This window comes from Agelaius phoeniceus, chromosome Z (assembly GCF_051311805.1).
Source record: "Agelaius phoeniceus isolate bAgePho1 chromosome Z, bAgePho1.hap1, whole genome shotgun sequence".
Classification (NCBI taxonomy): Eukaryota; Metazoa; Chordata; class Aves; order Passeriformes; family Icteridae; genus Agelaius; species Agelaius phoeniceus.
Window position 1 is genome coordinate 42236212 of NC_135303.1, and position 18665 is coordinate 42254876.

At 43.3% G+C, this 18665-nt stretch overlaps 1 protein-coding gene across 1 annotated transcript in view; it reads right to left on the reverse strand.

The window, feature by feature from the left end:
* The window catches only part of UGCG (UDP-glucose ceramide glucosyltransferase), a 36196-nt gene extending 20083 nt beyond the window's left edge, over window positions 1-16113 (reverse strand). The window contains exon 1 of the mRNA XM_054651957.2: window positions 15775-16113. Coding sequence (XP_054507932.1) covers window positions 15775-15872 — 98 coding nt within the window. The 5' untranslated portion in view covers window positions 15873-16113. The remainder of the gene's footprint in view (window positions 1-15774) is intronic.
* Window positions 16114-18665: the final 2552 nt, after the last annotated feature.

The window sequence follows — 18665 nt, forward strand, 5'->3', positions numbered from 1 at the left end:
TGGAGAACGGCTTGGAACACAAGTCTGATGAGAAGAGACTGAGGGAGGCGGGGGTGTTCATCCTGGAGAAAAGGAAACTTAGAGGTGACTTTATCATTCTCTACAAGTCCCTGAAAGGAGAATGTAGTGACATGGGGGTCAGTCTCTGGTCCCAGCAACAAGTGACAAGACAAGAGGAAGGGCCTCAAGTTGCAGCACTGGGCTAAGTTTACATCAAATATTAGGAAAAATTTCTTCATTAAAAGGCTTAGCAAGCATTGGAATGGGCTGTCCAAGGAAGTGGCAGAGTTACCAAACTTGGAGATAGTTAAAAGGTGTGTAGATATGGGACTTATGGACACGGTTTAGTGGTGGACATGGCAATGTTCAGTTAACAGTTGGACTTGATGATCTTGGAGAGCTTTTCCAACCTAAACTATTCTATGACTCCATATGTTGCTATGTTTCCTATGTGAAAAATATTTTTTCTATATATAGTATTATATAATAAATATCTATGACTATAATTACATTTTGTATAATAAATATATATGTGCAGGTTTTTGTCTGCATGTGAAGGTGGGAGGGATTGGCTCTAGTAGATCCCATCAGGAAGCAAAACATGGAGGCAGAGAAACACAAGAGGACTCTGCAATGATACAAATAACATACTATTATCAAGTATCTATTTCTTATACTTCTCTGTCCAGATTTAAGCCCACAGAAATACTACTGCTGCATTACTGTGGAGGCCTACTACACTATTACTCTTTTTACGAACCTCATAGACATCAGAGAGCTTTAAAAACTGAAAGACAGAACAAACAGAAAACCCAGAATCACCTGTGGCCACTAGTCTCTTAGTAAACTGAAAGAATTATTGTTAAAGCAAGAATTAAACACCTTGGTCTTGTTTTAAACCTTTCTTCCCCTTGAGAGGAGCTTTATAATGTAGCTGAACCAGTTTAACTGCAGGCTACTGCTCAGAGGCACTCCCTCTTTCCCCCTTTCTCCTCTTTTTCTGGGATGTCCTGTGCTGACAACTGTCTGATCCCACAGTGAACTAGCTGAGATTCATAAACCACCACATAACTATTACTCAATATGTAATTATAGAATTTCATCAGTTCAACCTAGCAAGCTTGAAAGGATGCAGCAAGATAATCATGCTGCTTCACAGGCAGCAAAGGTCCCCCAGTAATCCTTCTGCTGTGCTGCCATCGATAGCAGCCAAGCAAGACATCGTGCCAGTATTGATGCACACACAATACTGCTTCAAATCACTCAGCCAACTGAAAGCTAAATCTGGATTTTATTTTCTTCCACTTCAGATTGTCTTCTGCCAAATTGAAGTTCAGGCATCCTATGGAAGGCTGCACAAAGCTCTGGAGTATGTTCAAGGAGGCTCTGAATGTGCTGCCAAGATCACAGGAGAAGAGCAGGAATAGGGTCTCCCTCCACCTCATGCTTCAGCAGGATTCCAGAAGAGCTGAGCTGACCACAAATTTGGGTGAGGCCCCTAAAACTGTCCCACAACCAACTCCACATCACAGTTTTCCCTCACAGCACTCACTCCATTAGAGGTTGCTCCTTATCTGCCAGAAAAAGCTAACTTCAGTTAATCAGTAACAGAAAACAATGCCAGTGTTCAAAAGTGACTCTTGCAGTAATACTTGAGGCATATCCCTCTTTGACCTTTCTTGACTGAAAGGAAGACATCAGCTTATAGAAATATGCCAGTGCCAGGCACCCTTGCTCAGCTGCTGGCCTGGTCAAACCATTGCACCAGACAGTCACTGCTCTCAGAGAGGCATTCCTTCCCATCCTCCACTTTTGTTATCTGCTCACATCCAATTCAACAGCCACACGGACACATGGCAAGTCAATCCACCCACTCACCAGCCTCATGGCTACACAACCTTCAGATCCAACAAGAGGGAGGAGCAGAAACAGGGAGCTGCGGACAACAAGAAAAGGACTTAAGGGGAAACTCTAATGTAATTAAAAACATGTAACAAGTCAGTTGGCCTGGATAAAATGTTCAGAGATAGGGGGAAGTTTAGGAGTCTGAAAGAAAAACATGGCAGGTGTGATTCAGGTATGCATTTTGTAGCAGAGACTTCTTGTGGCTGTCTGCCAGCAGAAAAACAGTCATAGGTTTGTGCATGCCTGCAAAACCTGAAAAAAACTGAAAACAAAAAATGCAAACCTGCCTTTTGCATGCTAGGGGTTTATGTTGAAAAGCATGTTACAGTTGAGCTTCATCACATGCCAGTTGAGTGTACAAGGCAAATAAAACACTTCATTCAATTCCAATGCATATTTTCTCCTGTCCTACACATAACCTCCACAGACAAAATGAAAGGGACCTTACAATGTAATGCACTGAAATCACAATAGGTAGTGGAGAGGAAGAGAAATTAGAAAAAAACGTTAAGCTCAAAGAAGCTCAAAACTTTTCAAAAAAAAAAAAGAAAGGGTCAAATTAGAGGCCTTGAACTGGAATTGATCAAGAACAAACCTAGATTGTGACCATTGTTATTTTTCAGAAGGCGAGTGTTCTCAAAAACCAAATACCAATTTGCTTTTTCAATTTTGGAGTCATTCAATCAGTGGCTAAGAATAAGGACAAAAATCATGAAATATAGAACAGTTAAGTCCTATCTAGTGCTATTTGCCATTTCAAACTTAAAAACTCCATGCACTACTGAAGTTCTTTAGCCAGCATTTTCCAAGTATTACCATTAAGTCACATTCAGTACCTGCAACCCACAACTTGATACAGTCTTTTCTAAAACAGGGGAGAATTGAATGGGGGGAATTGAAAATGCTTTTGAATCTGTTAAACAGTTTCAAGTAGAAAAAACCCTGACCTTATCTTTTAGGAGTAAGAAAGAGCAAACACTAGAGACCTCAGCTTAAAGCCAGCAAACACACTTCCTCTCCAGCTCCCCTCCCATTCCCTCAGGATAAAGTGAGAAACAAACAGCCATACAATAGGCTGTGCCTGAACCTGAAGCAATAGGAACCCTTTTACTGACCAAATCTTTGTTCACAATTCATCAAGTTGAATGGAGTTAACAAAGACATAGCAAGATGCCTACAACACATCCATTACTGCACCATGCTAAACATTAAAATAAACACACTGTTTTTCCTTGTAGTCTATCTGCAGTCTGCCATCAAAATAGCAGTTTATTCCCTGATTCTGCTTTCCCACACCCTCAGCCCACTTGTGGCTATAAAACAGGCAGCACCACAAGACAAATTGGACCAGCCTGCTGATCAAACAGGGAACTACCCCACAGAAAAAACTTGCTTGCTGATCTGAGTCACCACATAGCCGCACGCTCACTAAAGGCAGATTAGAATGGCAGAAATGTTTAGAAAGGTATAATAGAAGGAAGGGATTTGGATTATCCCCTGGAGCATCAAATCAAGATTCACTAAGGCATAGAAACAGATGTTTTTGGAACTCCTTGCAGCAAGTACTGTGCAAGTTTAGAGAACTGCTGCATCCAACACAATTCGTATTTTGTTTATGAAAGCACCTCCAGGGGATGGCCATAACTCTGGGCCAGAAAAAACCAACCACAGACAACAGCTTTTAGTACAGGATCAACCCATCAATGTTTGGGAGCTTCTAAAACACAAAGCTTTAGAACCATTTTATTTTGAGACTATTCAATTTGGTTTTCTGACTTTTATTTTGAAAACCTGTTAAGATTAAACTAGCTCAGCCTCAATTATTTCATAAGGCACAAGTTTAAATGACAACATGATTTGCTAAACATTACATACTGTGCATCCTACAAACCCCAGGCTGCTCCTTTTGCACAGCTTTTTCCAGTTTCTTCTCCCTCAAAACTTCCAAAACAATTAACTGCCAGTAGCAGAATTATGTTAAGGGCTCATCAGGAACTATATTAACAACCATACTGCAGGGTTCCATGCCAACATTTTTTCTTTATTTCCAGTGTATGACAGTCTGATTTTTATTTCATTAACTCAGCAACAAGTGTTTCCAGAGTACAAAACAGCATACTGCTGAAAAAGACACTAAAATACCAATTCACACAAGTTTGAACACACAGTCTGGGACCACATTACCCACAGCTGGGATAATAAAAAAGCTGTACATCTTGTCTGCTCTACACAATTGTCAGTGAGAGGGTCACTGCCCTCATTCTGCAAATACCTTGGAAAGATTGAATAAGTCTCCTGTATGAAACATCAGAAACTGAAGGAAGCAATTACATAAAAACAAAAATGCTTTGAAAGAAAATGTTAAGCTAAAATAACACTTCTACACTCAACATTATGTTTGACTGCATTTCGGAAGGGTAATTTTTTTTTACATTTCTGACAGTACAAACCAGAAAAACTAACTTCACAAATTTTATCTGTCTTACGTCTACAAAAACCCCACAATACTTGGTTTGTACTGTCAAAAAGTTTACTGCCCTTACCACTACACAATCTGCACAAAAGATCTTCTCAGAAATGTAGGCATAAAACATGTGTATTATCTCTTAAAAATGCTTAAAAGGAAGAGTGAAGTAACAATTTTGAACTCAATTTTGATCCAATTTTTAACTCCAAGTGTTTCAATATAAAACATGGGATATTTGCTCCATAACAGCACAGTACATGGACCAATACCTGGTTTTCATCAGCTTGAATATTTTAACAATGTATGAATATGACCAGACAAGTGACACTTCCGCTTCATAAAATAAGGTGCAGCATACTACCTATTATTAAACCAAAGCAGCAGTCATCTGGGAAATCACTACAACATGGGCAAATTGAATCAAGATCAAGGCAAGTGCTTAACAAGAATAGGACAGCTGTGAACATAAAAGTGAATCGTTAACTTCATTTACAGATTTCCTTGTCATGGACTAAATCCAAGATGAGCCCTATCAACAGAGGGGGAAGAAAACAAAACAATCTTTAGTTTGCAAAGTGGTATTTCTAAGACTGGAACTCAAGTGGTCGAAACCTGATCAGATCAGCTACCAGCACAAATGGGCAAAGATAGGTTGTTAGTTATCCTACTACTTTAATGAAAAAAGACTAGTCCATTGGAAGCACCAGGTGTTCAAAAAACTGCCATAAGAAATAAAGCAATTCCTCAGGAAAGTAGCACTGGCAAGTCCTAATCTTTCACTTAGTACAATGCATCCCATCAGCTTTCTATCTTACAAGTTTACACTTGTAAGAATGTTTTTTACCTTAGTTGTCCAAAGGATAGTATAAGACTTTCTTTCTACATGCTGAAACTGAAATAATTTGATTCAGGGTATGAATTCACCCAGACTACTTATGAGAAGACATAGTCTTCAATATGTACCTCACACCTACTATTAAAAGTAATGTATATAAGAAAATGTAGAACAAGTCACCTTGCAATTAGCAAAATGAAATTTTTTTAGTCTATAGGAAAACATCTCTCACAATAAAGTAATCAATAATTTATTTTAAACAGTAGTCTTCAGTAAAATGTAAAACCAGTATTAAATGTGTCAAAATTACGGTATTTTATTTCAGTTAAAAAGCAATTTAAAAATCCTAATGAATTGTGACACCACTATTTACCATTACACCATTCTCAGGGGGTGATGGACAGAAATACTGAAGGGTGCTCTAGTAAGCCAGTAAAACTAGTTATATGCTCAGTATGTCATAGAGCAGCTAGGACAGAATTTTTAGATTACAATTTTTAGAGTAATTTATCATCTCATTCTACTCATCCACCTTAATTAAAATTTGTTCTTTTATGGAAACAATTCATGTAAAATATCAACTTCTTTAAAATCTTTGTATCCTGACAAAAGCTGACAAAAGATATTTTTCCACATCCCACTAATCATCTTCCACTCCAGCTCACATACAAAGCAGGATGCTTTTTTGCCCTATAAGAGCTCCACTAACCCAACCCATTTCATTTCCATATTACACACTCCAAATCTTAGAGCCTTCTATCTTCCCCTTCCACACAAACCACTCCAAGAGATGTGACAAGTGGGCTTTAAAATCAAAATGCATCTATTGTACTATCTTCCCTCTTCTCAACATAAGTACATCATCCACCACTGTCATGATTCCCCTCCTTTAAATTAACACTAGACAGTCTTTAGGCTTAGGTTTCTTGCATTCTGGTAAATCATTCAGGGACACTAATACCTTAATGTTTACCCCAAATAGTCTGCGTCTCATCCTCCTAACTCCCCTATTAAAGAATTGACCTGCCTTAATTGCCTTCAACATTATTGGTTTTCTCCCAAACTGTTACCACTCTCAGATTTCTGGTCCTGCACTGTTTTGCTTTCCCCATTTATCAAGCCTGTAATACAGAAACTCATCCAACCACAATCTTAGTATATAAAAAAATCACCTCCTGTTTTTTTTTTAATATTACTTCCCCTAAGGATTATCTAAATTTAAGCCTTATGCTTACATGGTATCAGGTAAATTTCATCTTGTTTAAAACAAGCAACACACAAAACTTACAGCTCCACGCAGCCTTTCTTAGTTTATTGCTCTGTAATAGTCCAAACAGCTGCCTCAGTGTCATCTTTCACACACAAAAAAAATCATCATTTAGCAAAGGTTGGAAGGCACCTCTGGAGGTCAGCTACTCCAAATGCCTGGCTCAAAGTGGGGTAACTCGATTAGGTTGCTAAGGACCAGCCAGTTTTTCCTGTCTCCAAGGACAGAGCTTCCACAAACTCTCCAGAATGCCTGTTTCAATATTCAGCCATGAGAGTCTTATTTGCTTTAAAATTACAGTCTTTCACTTGAATTTGTCCTTGCTGCTTTTCATCTTGTCACACAGCACCACTGAGATGAGTCCTGGACCTCACACCCTTCACTCCCCCAAACAATCAGGTACTCACACACATTAACGGGATCCCTCAGAGCCTTCTCCAGGCACATTTGCAGCTCTCAGTGCCTCCTTGAGTGAAGGATGCTGCAGTCCCACCATCATCCCTAAGCTCTAAGCCAGACTTGCTCTAGCATACCCATGACTTATACTGGAGAGACCAAAATTGTGCTCTGCACTCCAGACAGCCTTTCTGGTGCTGTGTAGAAGAGAAGGATCACCTTCCTCAACCTGCTAACAGTGCAGCAATGGCTTTCTTCACCAAAAGCATGTCACTGCTCACTATCAAACTGATGTTTGGTAGGCTGATTGGCACAAATCAGCACTCCCATGTCCTTCTCTGCCAAGCTGTTTTCAAGCCTCTCAGTCCCTAGCTTGTGCTGATGCATGGAGTTATTTCTGCCAGGTGCAGGACATGGCATTTTCCCGTGTTGAGCTTCATAAGCTTCCTGTCAGACCATTTCTCCAGCTAGTCTGGGTCTCTCTGAACTCATCTGGTGTATTAGCCACTCTCTCCAGTTCTCTACCATCAGCAAACTTGATGATCATGTCACATAGTCCACGTCATTAATGAAGATGACAAATGGCTCCAGCAATCATTGACACCTGATCATTTTGTGCATCTCAAACTAAACATTCCTTCAATAGTTTCCATCTTCTATCACAAGCTATTATTATCATATAATAATATATATATTATATATAATATCACATTCAATGCAACATGTATACAGCAAACTATGAAAATTTGTTTCAGCTTCAAGCAAGAGATGGAACTTAACCTTCAACTGGCATTTCCCAACTAAAGCACTCCACTTTCCTTCAGTGTTGAAAAAAATGGCTTTCGCCTCTAAGTTGTTAGAGATTGTCCCACTCTGCTCTGCACTGGTGCAGCCTCACCTCAAGTCCTGTGTGCAGTTTTGGGCATAACAATACAAAAAAAAAAAAAGATATAAAGCTATTGGAGGGCAACAAAGAAGATGAAGGGTCTGGAGGGGAAGCCTTTTGAGGACTGGCTGAGGTCACTTGGTCTGCTCAGCCTGGAGAAGAGGAGACTGAGGGCAGACCTCACTGCAGTTACAACTTCCTCCTGAGGGGAAGATGAGGGGCAGGCAGTGATCTTTCTTCAGTGGTGACCAGTGACAGGACCTGAGGAAATGGCATGAAGGTCAAAGAAGGTTTAGGCTGGATATTAGAAAAAGATTCCTCTGCAAGGACACGGTCAAAGCATCAAGTCTGCTGGAGCTAAAGAAGTGCTTGCACAACACTCTCAGGCATGTCGTTGTGACTCTCAAAGCTGGTCCTGTGCAACAAGAAGAGCTAAACTTCTATGATCCTTGTGGGTCCCTTCCAACTCAGGATATTCTGTTTATTCTGACTTCTGTGTTTCCATACCCTATGAATTTCTTGTGTTCCTCCCCAGTAACTGTACTTGACTTCCAATCTTTGCATTGCTATCTTTCAGATTTGGCTCGCTACAATGTTGTTATCCACTTGCTGAAAACCCATACAACATGAAGTTTTATGGATGTAACACTTGCCACAAACACCTTGGGATTTCCACATAAAGTAGGGCTCACCATCAATGCACAGATTATGGGAGATAAGGGTTCCTCAGGGAAAAATCAGGAAGATGAAATGTCACCTGAGATCAGACATAAGCCTCAGATAACTTTCCAATTTTTCCTGCCTCTCCAATGTCCCAGTTTATGGTCAAACACTGAAGTATGTCTTTTGCTTGCTTTTAACCCTCAAAGAATTTTTGCAAAAAGACACTGCTAATCAGGTCATGAATTTGCTTCATTCCCTGTTCCATACATACAACATCACAGACAACAATCTGTTTGTTGTTAGAGTCACCAACACTCTGCATCATCTTTGTCATCAGCTACGTAACTGGAAAAACTACGTACCTTGAGGAAGATAACCTGCATAAGACATTTAAGCTCAAGTTGTTCAAGTTGAATAAAAGTTCATTTAAGTCACAGACCCAAAAACAGACATAGCATTCTGCATGTGCTAGACATTCCAGCCACTTCCTGGAGAAGCTCCAGTACAATCAGACTTTGCAGTTTTCCGAGTTTGGTTATCATCAGGAGGCAAGGGTACCTCTCACCTTATAAAGGAGTAGCTGGATTATCTCCATTAGAGTCTATCAAAGTGTTTGTTCACTTATGCCTGGTAACACTTGATAGTAACAGGAAAGTTCTCTAAACACTGCCTTTTAAATTAGATTTACACTACAATCTACCTAGTTCCTATCTGCAACAAGATGTGTCTGCAGCAGTTCCACAAATCAAAGAAAATGCAACTTGATCATAGCTAATTGAGCAACTAGGGCTGCTCTTAAAAGCTATCTTACCTAGTCTATTGCCAGACAATGGAAAATACAAGAAAGTTTAAAAGAGGAGACAGTCCCACCAACACACAAAAAGTTGAAAGTGAGATGACAATGAGAAGCAGAGAGATTAGAGTAGGATAAACCTGGACACAAATTACAGACTGAGCAGCGAGAGATGGTCAAAGTGTAAAAAGAAAGGGCTGGCAAGACAAACAGGGCCAAGAGAAACAAATTATTTTTTTCTTAAGAATTAAGTATCACAATTACTATGCAATGAGGAATTATTAACCAAAGTATTAACTTCACATTAAAAAAAAGCAGCAGTTAAACATCAGCTATGTGGAGGTTTTTGCTTAGTTTGGAAGCCATGTTTAAGCCTTTCAATATTGCAGAAGTACCTCAGGAAACTTGAGCTTTATGTATCTGTGCAAACTGAATTTCCTCCTAGTGTCCATACACACAATATTAATTACTTTTAGTTACGTCTGGGTTTTTAATTATCTGTATATGTTTCTGAAAAGTCTTGATTTTCACTCAGCAGACAAGGCCAAGTTACATCCAAAATGCCACATAAATGCAGAATTCATTATTTGTCCATTGACTACTGTAACTAAATGCTTTTTAAAATAATTTGTCTAAAACCAGCAGTATGTTTATCAATTAAGTGTCATGCATTACTCTTCCCACTTACACCTATGAACCAAGAAAATGAGCAATCTCAATATCAACTGACTGTGGCTGCCTAAAAGTGATTTCCATTAAGTGCTGTAATTAGAATTGCCACTGACAAGTGGGACAAGAACAATGAAGACTCAAAGCCAGAACATGACTTCACATTAGTACAGGTTTTTTTACCAGATAAATAAAGACAAAAAGATAAATAGCTTTAGAGAGTTGACAAACATTATGTAACATCTTTAATATCATTAGTGAGGACCCAGACAATGGGATCAAGTGCACAGTATGTTCACAATGACACTAAATAGGCCAGGAGTGTTGATTTGCTGGAGGGTAAGAAGACTCTGGAGAGGGATCTGGATCAATAGGCCAGGATCAATTGTGAGGTGGTGTTCCACCAAGGTGGAAATAGTGGGGGGTGTGAGTGAGCTGCTGCGGGTGCTTAATTTCTACTGGGCTTAAGCCATGGCAGTGGTTCAACAAGGTGAACTGCTGGGTCGTGCTCAGGAGTCAGACAACCCCATGCAGTGCTACATGCTGAGTAGCTGGAAAGCTGCTCAGTAGAAAGGGACTGGGAGGTCCTGATCAACACCTGCCTGCACATGAGCCAGATATGTGTCCAGGAGGCCAAGAAAGCCAATGGAATCCTGGCTTATATCAGAAATAGTGTGGTCAGCAGGACCAGGGCTGCCAAGAGTGACTGTCCCTCTTGGCACTGGTGAGGCCACACCTTGTACCCTGTGTTCAGTTTTGGGCCTCCCACAAGGAAGACACTGAGGCGCTGGAGCTTGTCTAGAGACAGGCAACAAAGCCAAAGAAGGGTCTGGAGAGTAAGTCTTGTGAGAAGCAGCTGAGGGAAACGGGGTTGTTCAGAGTGGAGAAGAGGAGGTTCAGCGACATCTTATTGCTCTTTACAACTCTGAAGCAGGGTATATAGCCAGGTGGGGGTTGGTGTCTTCTAGGCAACTACTGACAGGGCAAGTGGACATGGCCTTAGGCTTTGTCAGAGGAAGTTCAGATTGGATATCAGGAAGAACTTCTTCACAGAAAGGGTTGTCAAGCATTGGAATGGACTGCCCAGGGAGGTTGCAGTGTCACCTTTCCCAGGGATATTCAAGAAATGGACATAGCACTTGGTGCTAAGGCTTAATTGATGAGATGGTGATCAGTCAAAGGTTGGAATCAATGATCTTGAAGGTCTTTTCTAACCCAGGTGTTTCTGTGTTTCAAACCCATTCAAAGTAGAGGAAGGAGGTGGCAAGAATCAGATTTCGCAAATACAGAATGGAAGAACGAACATTCCTTAGATATCCAAAGCCTACAACTTTGAATGCAAGTACAGTATAAACCAATGCAGAAGAAATATTGTCTTGATCTTAATCTCAACAACTGCTGAGAGCATTTCAAGACAAAAAAGCTTACTTTCTCGAATAACTCCATTTACCTACTTAAGTCACACATTCTAAGTGCTTTACTAAATCAAACTTCTTAAATACCAATGGGAAACCACAGAAGGATGACTGTCTAGTCCACAACAGCTTTACTGACATGTTACAACATTATCTTAATACTCCAGTGGCACATATGAGACCTTCCAACTCTCCAATAGAGCATGGCTACACACAGTGCAGACTGAGTACAAGCAGTGCCTCAATGACTTCAAAAAAATTAAACCAACAATACTGTCTGTAAGGAGAAAACAGGAAGACTACTTTCATCCTTCTTCTTTACTGCCTGTAATAGGAACAATGTGTTATTCACTATATGCCAAATATCATCTAATTCTATTTTAATACAGCATCTTCCAACATAAAAAGCAGTTTCTGTCCATAAGTGAAGATCCTTTCTTACCTCAGGGGTCTCAGAAGAGGTGCAGTGTCTGCCATCCAGAATAAAACTAGTCTCTATGAGATGGAGGGCACTAGTAACAGTGCCCAGCCACCAGCATTTTCAGCCATAACACCAGCAATCATCATTTATCTGGAGCCCTTTCCCCCTAAACACGCTTCAGCATTCAAAGCAAATACCACTGATCACCTCCTTCACCTTCCCTTCACAGGACTACCTTGCTTGCAGGAGCAGGCAATTCCTTCATGCATGGCTCCATCAGACAACCTCCCAGCCATCCTCCCTCACACAGGGCAATGCTAACAAGTGGCACACGCTCCAAAAGCACAGTGCCCTCTCCAGCCATTGGCTATATCCCACCGCCTACTGTTTCCCAGCACCACCACAAATGCTGCAAGGACAGTTGCTTGGGATGGTGTCCCCCACTTCTTTATTTTCACTTCAGAGGGCAGCTGTGTGGTCACACTGTGGGAAGCTGCGGTCCTTTTTCCTCAGATCTGCCAAATCACTGTAACCAGGGCAGCTCCTCCACAGCTGCCTGTGAACCCAGAACAGTTTGTAATTTGGTCACCTCAGTGCTACCAGCTGCTCACTTCCAACCACTGGACACTGTTTTGCTGAACTGAACTCTAAATATCCCCATTGCCATCAGCCCATTACTCTGTCAAAGACAGCTTCTGACTCTGGCCCTACTGAGATGGCAATTCCAGAGCCATCTGGAATTATTAGAAAGCAGACTAGGGGCCTCAGAGGCTGAGACTGGATCACCCCAGTTCTTACCCACTCCATCCACAACTGACAAGTTTTCCACCTATTAACATACAATTTATACATGCACTTGTAATTCCCATTAACAAAAACCACAAATCCTTCCAGACTTCATACCACTGCAAATACTCTAGATGCAGGCCATACCAGGTCCAGCTACTGCTTGGATGCCCCACCAATTACTGCCACAGGCAAAACTGCCTCAACTCAGGCAATTAAATTTAAACTACCGGCAATCATCAGGCAACTAATTATCAATTTGGGTATTGAGGAAAAAAAGACAACCTAACTTTTAGGGAAGTACCTTTTGTCCTCCTTCCCCAGGCTCTGCTTCAGTAAGAAACATTTCCCCCTCACCCTTCTATCTAAACTGCTCATTTGCATGGTTCCTTACCCTCAGTCCCTCCCCAGCCCTTCAGCAAGATGACACAGGAGGCAAGGGTCAGCACATAATGGTTTTTCTTGCCATGCCTTACTTCTTACTCGTTTTCTTCCACTACTGGTTTTTCTTAAACTGTTACTCTGCTCTAGCAGGTGTGACTGCTCACGAGTGACTGCTGTACAGGTTGCAATCCCTTTGGCAGAGTCTGTGCCTCAGTATGGGCCTGCCACAGGCTGCAGTCTCCTCAGGGGAGAGTCAGCCATGGGGCTGTAGCCCCTCAGGGCATCTCTCCAGCAGCATGGGTTGCCCACAGGTTACAGTCCCTTCAGGAATGCCTTACCTGCAGCCCACAGTGCACTCAGGAGTGCCCCTGCTTCAGTACTGCCTCCACAGGAGGCAGTCCCTTTGAGGGCATAGCTCCTGTGGCATTGTCTGCCCAAAAGTGTACCCTTTCCTCTAGCTCTTCCCTGTTCTTTCTTCTCACATCTCTTAGCATATCTCATCCTTCTGCCTCTTGTTTGTCCTCTTGCACGTCTTCCCCATTTGTGTCTCCTGCCCATTTCAGTTGTCACTTATTAAAAAAAGAGTTCTGAGCAGTAGCACCACACATGCTCACTTGACAGGTTAAGATTTAAGCATGCAAGGGACAGTTTTAATCATCTTTAAAGCTGACCAAAATCAGCCATGCCCAGAGTAGTCTCTTTGCCCACTAAGCACCCTTTCTGCCCCCCAGTGAAATCCTGCCATTTGGGTCCAAGGTAACCCATACAGGTATTTTTCAAGAAAGAAGTTAATTGTCCAAGTGAATATAAGATCTAAGGATAACTGAATTACAGTAGAAGAAAATAAAACTAATTAGAGCTTATTAGTGACTTGACATTTAAAAAAACAAACACCCCCCCAAAAAAACCAAACAAAAAACCAACAACAAAACCACAAAAGAAGCGAAAAGGAAGCAGAAGCAAATCTTTGGTATCCATAAGTTCAACTCAGAAAGTGTGCATTGCATGAGTGAAGAGTGAAGTGGATTGAGAACTGGCTGAACAGCAGATCCCAGAGTCACAATCAGTGGCACAGGCTCTGGCTGGAGGCCTGTCACTCATGATGACCCCCAAGGTCCAATAGAGGGCCCAGTCTTGCTTAATTTATCCATCAATGGCTTGGATGAAGGGCAGAGGCCTCCTCAGCAATTTCACTGACAACACAAAGCTGGGAGCAGTGGCCGATAGCCCAGAGGGCTGTGCAGCCCTTCAGAAGGACCTCAGAGCCTGGAGAGATGGGCACAGAGGAACCTTCTGAAATTCAGCCAAGGCAAGGGCAGGGTCCTGCAGCTGGGGAGGAACCCCAGGCACCAGCACAGCCTGGGGGTGACCTGCTGGGAAGCAGCTCTGTGGAGAAGGAGCTGGGGGTCCTGTGGACAACAAGCTCTCCGTGAGCCAGCAGTGCCCTGGTGGCCAAGAAGGCGGTGACATCCTGGGCTGCATCATGAAGAGCAGTGCCAGTAGGTCAAGGGAGATGAACCCTGCCCCTTGTCTCAGCCTTGGTGAGGCCTCACCTGGAATGCTGTGTCCAATTCTGGGATCCTCAGTAAAAGAGACAATAGAGAGTGTCCAGCACAGAACTCTGAAGATGATTAAGGGACTGGAGCATCCCTCACATAAGGAAAGGCTGAGAGAGCTGGGGCTGTTCAATGTCGAAAAGAGATGACTGAAAGGGGACCCAATCAGTGTCTATGAGCATCTGAAGGGAGGGTGGCAAGAAGACGGAGCCAGGCCCTTCTCAGTGGTACCAAGCAATAGGACAAAAGGCAGAAACTAGTGCACAGGAAGTTCCACCTATTAGAAAGGGCTTCTTTATTGCGCAGGTGACTGAGCACTGGAACAGGCTGCCCAGAGAGTTTGTGGAGTCACCCCCACTGGAGATATTCAAGAATCATCTGGACACAGTCCTGTGCTATGTACTTTAAGATTAACAGATTATCCACTGTGGTCTTTTCCAACCTGACCCATTCTGTGAGCTTTGCTTTCAGTAAGGGCTGAGGTTTATCACAGGTACCTATCAGATGCAGTAGAGCAGCAAGAAAGGAGAACAGATAAGCATAAAGAAAGCAAACAGAAATTCAGGTATTTTCTAATCCTAGTAGTGATGCAAGAATGGTCTTTTACTTAAGAGAGCAAAACAACTATCTACAAAGAGATGCATTCTTAATCCTTTCCCCACATGCCCATAGAAAATTCCTCTGCCAGGTTCTATCTGCTTTGTCAGTTACTAAAATGCAAACACTGCTCACAAACTCTAAAGGCATTTTTACTTGGACTTATCCAAGAAGGATCTGACTCACTACATATACTTGTTTTACTAGCACTATCATTATTTCTCAATACAAAAAGAAGTGTGCTTATGGCTGGCACAGAGTACTGTGCTCTTTTAGTTGTTCTGCCGTACAGCCTTTGCAGTCAAACATCATACATTCTGTAAGTCCTGTGCACCCTGGTCACCCACTACCACCGGGAAAGCCACACTTTACAACTGTATATCAGAATACGACAAACACTAAGCCTTCCCCAGCAGCACTGAGGGCTACGGAGCAAAGATCACCGCACAGCGCAAGAGGCAGAAGACCAGAGGACGGTTTCTACCCGAAGACCGACGGCAGGGACACAGCCGTGCCCTAAGCACGGCCATCCAGACCCCCGGGTCTCTCGACGGGGTCTGCGGGGGCCACACCGCAGGCAGGCGGGTCCCCGGCTGACACCCGGGGCAGGGGAGCCGCCAGCCCGGGGCGGAGGCGGCGCGGCGGACGGGGCCCGCTCCCCGGGCGCTCCGGGCACGATGGCGGGTGGGTGACGGAACAACGCCAGCGCCATCCCCCCGCACCCCAGCGCTTACGTGTAGATGATGGACATGAAGTGCATGAGCCAGAGCACGACGAAGAGGATGAGCCCGAAGATGGCGAGTCCCTCCGAGGCAAGGGCCAGCACCGCCATCCCCAGGGGGCACGGCGGCCCGGACAGGAGCCGGCGGCGGAGCGGAGCGAGGCGGGGGCGCGGGCAGCCCGGGGGCGGCGGTTGCTGCGGGCGGGCTCTGGGGGCGCCGCTGCTGCTCCGCACCGGCCTGCGCGCGGCAGCCACTGGCGCACCGAGAGCCGCCGCCGCCGCCTTTCTGTCAGCGCAGGAGGCGGGGCGGGCGGGCACATCCGTTACCGGCCCCCGCCCGCCGCCGCTGCCGCCTGACCTTGGGTCCGTCCCCCTCGAGCCCGTCCCCCTCGGGCCGCCGAGGGAGGTGCGGGGCCGCGGCCGCAGGCGAAGGGCGGCGGTGTCCCGCCCCGCCCGCTCCGGCCGCCGGGGAGGGGTGCGGGCGCGGCGGAGGCGCTGGTTCCATATCGTCCAACTTTGGTGTTGGCCGCTGAGGAGATGGTAGCCCTTTGCGCACAGAGGCGGGGATCGGGGGCAGACAGATATTGTCGGTGTTGCCGAGCATCTCTGAGCCGAGGCTGTGGGAGCTGGAGCTGTTCAGTCTGGAAAAGACAAGACTGAGAGGGAATCTCATTAATGGATATAAATATCTCAAAAGGGAGTGCCAGCACCAAGGTGCCAGTCTTTTCAGCGAGGCCCAGTGACAGGACAGGGAACAGTGGCCATAAACTAAATCAGAAGTTTCACCAAGGAGTTCATCTCAACGTGAGAAAGAACTTCTTTACACAGGTAGAGCACTGGAACAGGCTATGCAAGGAGGTCATGGAGTCTCCTTGTCCCAAGACATTCTAAACCCACCTCCACTTGTTCCTGGTTCACCTGTTCTAGGTGACCCTGCCTTGGCAGGGGTGTTGGACGGGATGATCTCCAGAGGTGTTTTCCAACACAAACTGCTTTCTGATTCAGAGATCTAGTACAGGGGGGCTGATACAGGGCTGCATGGCCTTTGTTATTTTTCTTTATTGCTTTTGAGTCCAAACACTTTCTTGGTGATGTTGAATGCCGTAGGACGGGATTGCTATTTCTAGCATAGGTGTGCACCTGTGAGTGGCTGGGAGCACTGAACTCTGTGAGTCAGAGCAGCTGCTCCAAGGACTGGGGCAATTCAGCAGTCATACTGCCATCTGTGGAGCCCAAGCAGTGCTAATGCAACCTGGTGACTACCAGCCTTGGCTACGTTTGAGTTAGCATCCAGTTAATGAAAGAGTCAGTTGCTCATTCCTAATCCTCTGAGCCAGCTATTCGTGCCTTTATTTCATTACAGTGTTAATGGCAGTTACTATTACTGTGATGTGGCTCTATTCTCCATTTCTGAGGGGGTTCATATGCAGAAACCTCCCAACACTTCTGCTTTCTTTTACAGTTCAGCATTTTTGATCTGGGGTCAGAAATATAAATTTATCTTTTTTTTATTTTTTTTTCCTTATTGTGTAATAGGCAAACATGCATTGCATTAACTGTTTTAAATTTAACTCCATTAATCTGGGGTATGCTGTGGGAGGATAAAATGACTTGACTGGCTGTTCCTTGACTATACTGAGCTTGCCAGAATAAGAATAGCCTTACATAAGACACTATGTTTACCTGTACATGAGAAGGTGTACTTTTTCTCAGGAGTCTTCACCAATAACACAAGCTGAACATTGCAATGTATGTATGTTCTCTATTTTTTTTTTTCCTCCACAGCTCTCTCTTATTAATGTAGGTTCAGGAGTGTTCATAAATTCTGCTGAGAACTCAGTTGTTGTTTTGAAAAGTATTATAGCCACCACAATAACTATAGAAAGAATTGGGTTTCAAGTTAGCTCTAGTTGTATGTGAGAAGTTAGGATATAGTAATTTAAAGGCAACTTAAAAAGGCATCTCATCTGGTGTGGAATTGACCAAATTATAATTTAAAACTAAAAGTGAAAAGCTACTAGTAACTGGTAAAAACAGGTGAGGTATCAGTCCATTCTAGTGTGAATACTGCCTGTATAGTCTGTAGTTCCTGGTTAATGTTAGTTTCCGCATAAATAAATCATGGGGCCAGCAACATGCCTTTTCACTGGCTTCAGTGATTTCTTATTATAACTTCCTTAAAAACAGCTTTTCAAGAAAACAAATTACCTTAATTTTCAAATTCCCCTATTGTGTTTGTATGTCATTTGTAACTGAAAGTGGCAGGGTTTTTTCTGTTTGTTCCTTCATTTAGAGTCTAATGATCACATTTATATTAATTTAAAATTGCCTCAATGAGCTTTATAGGCATTTTTTAGCCATGATTTGAATTGCCATGCTCAATGTTGGCACAGTCACAAAACTAGCTGAGTCAGAGAATTCAGAGCTGATACGTATTAATTGTTGGAATACAGCTCGTATAACCCTTACCTGGTTGGCTTGCATCTCTCTTCTAAGGCAGAAACAGCCTATGCACAAGATTCTCTTGGCTTAAAATATGACAGTACAGGGAATTGAAGAAGATTGAGGGCCTGTCTCCAGTTATCAGTAAAGCAAATGATCAGAGTTTATTAAACTGAAGCCGTAAAGCTTATTTTTTTGTCCTAGAAGGTGTTTGCCTGGGAGATTAGATTGAGAGGCTGCTTATTGTGCAACAGGGAGGGTCAATGACTCCATGCAAACAAACTTTGCTGAGGATTCTTCATAAATAAAATAAATAGAGTTACTGACTCCTGTACTTCAGCTAGCCATACTGATGAATGAGCAGTCTGCAAGCAGTGTTCCATGGGGAAACACCAAGGTAGTACAAATAACTTTGTCTAGAAAAGGATCCACCTTTCTGTCATGCTCTCTGGGATGTCATTC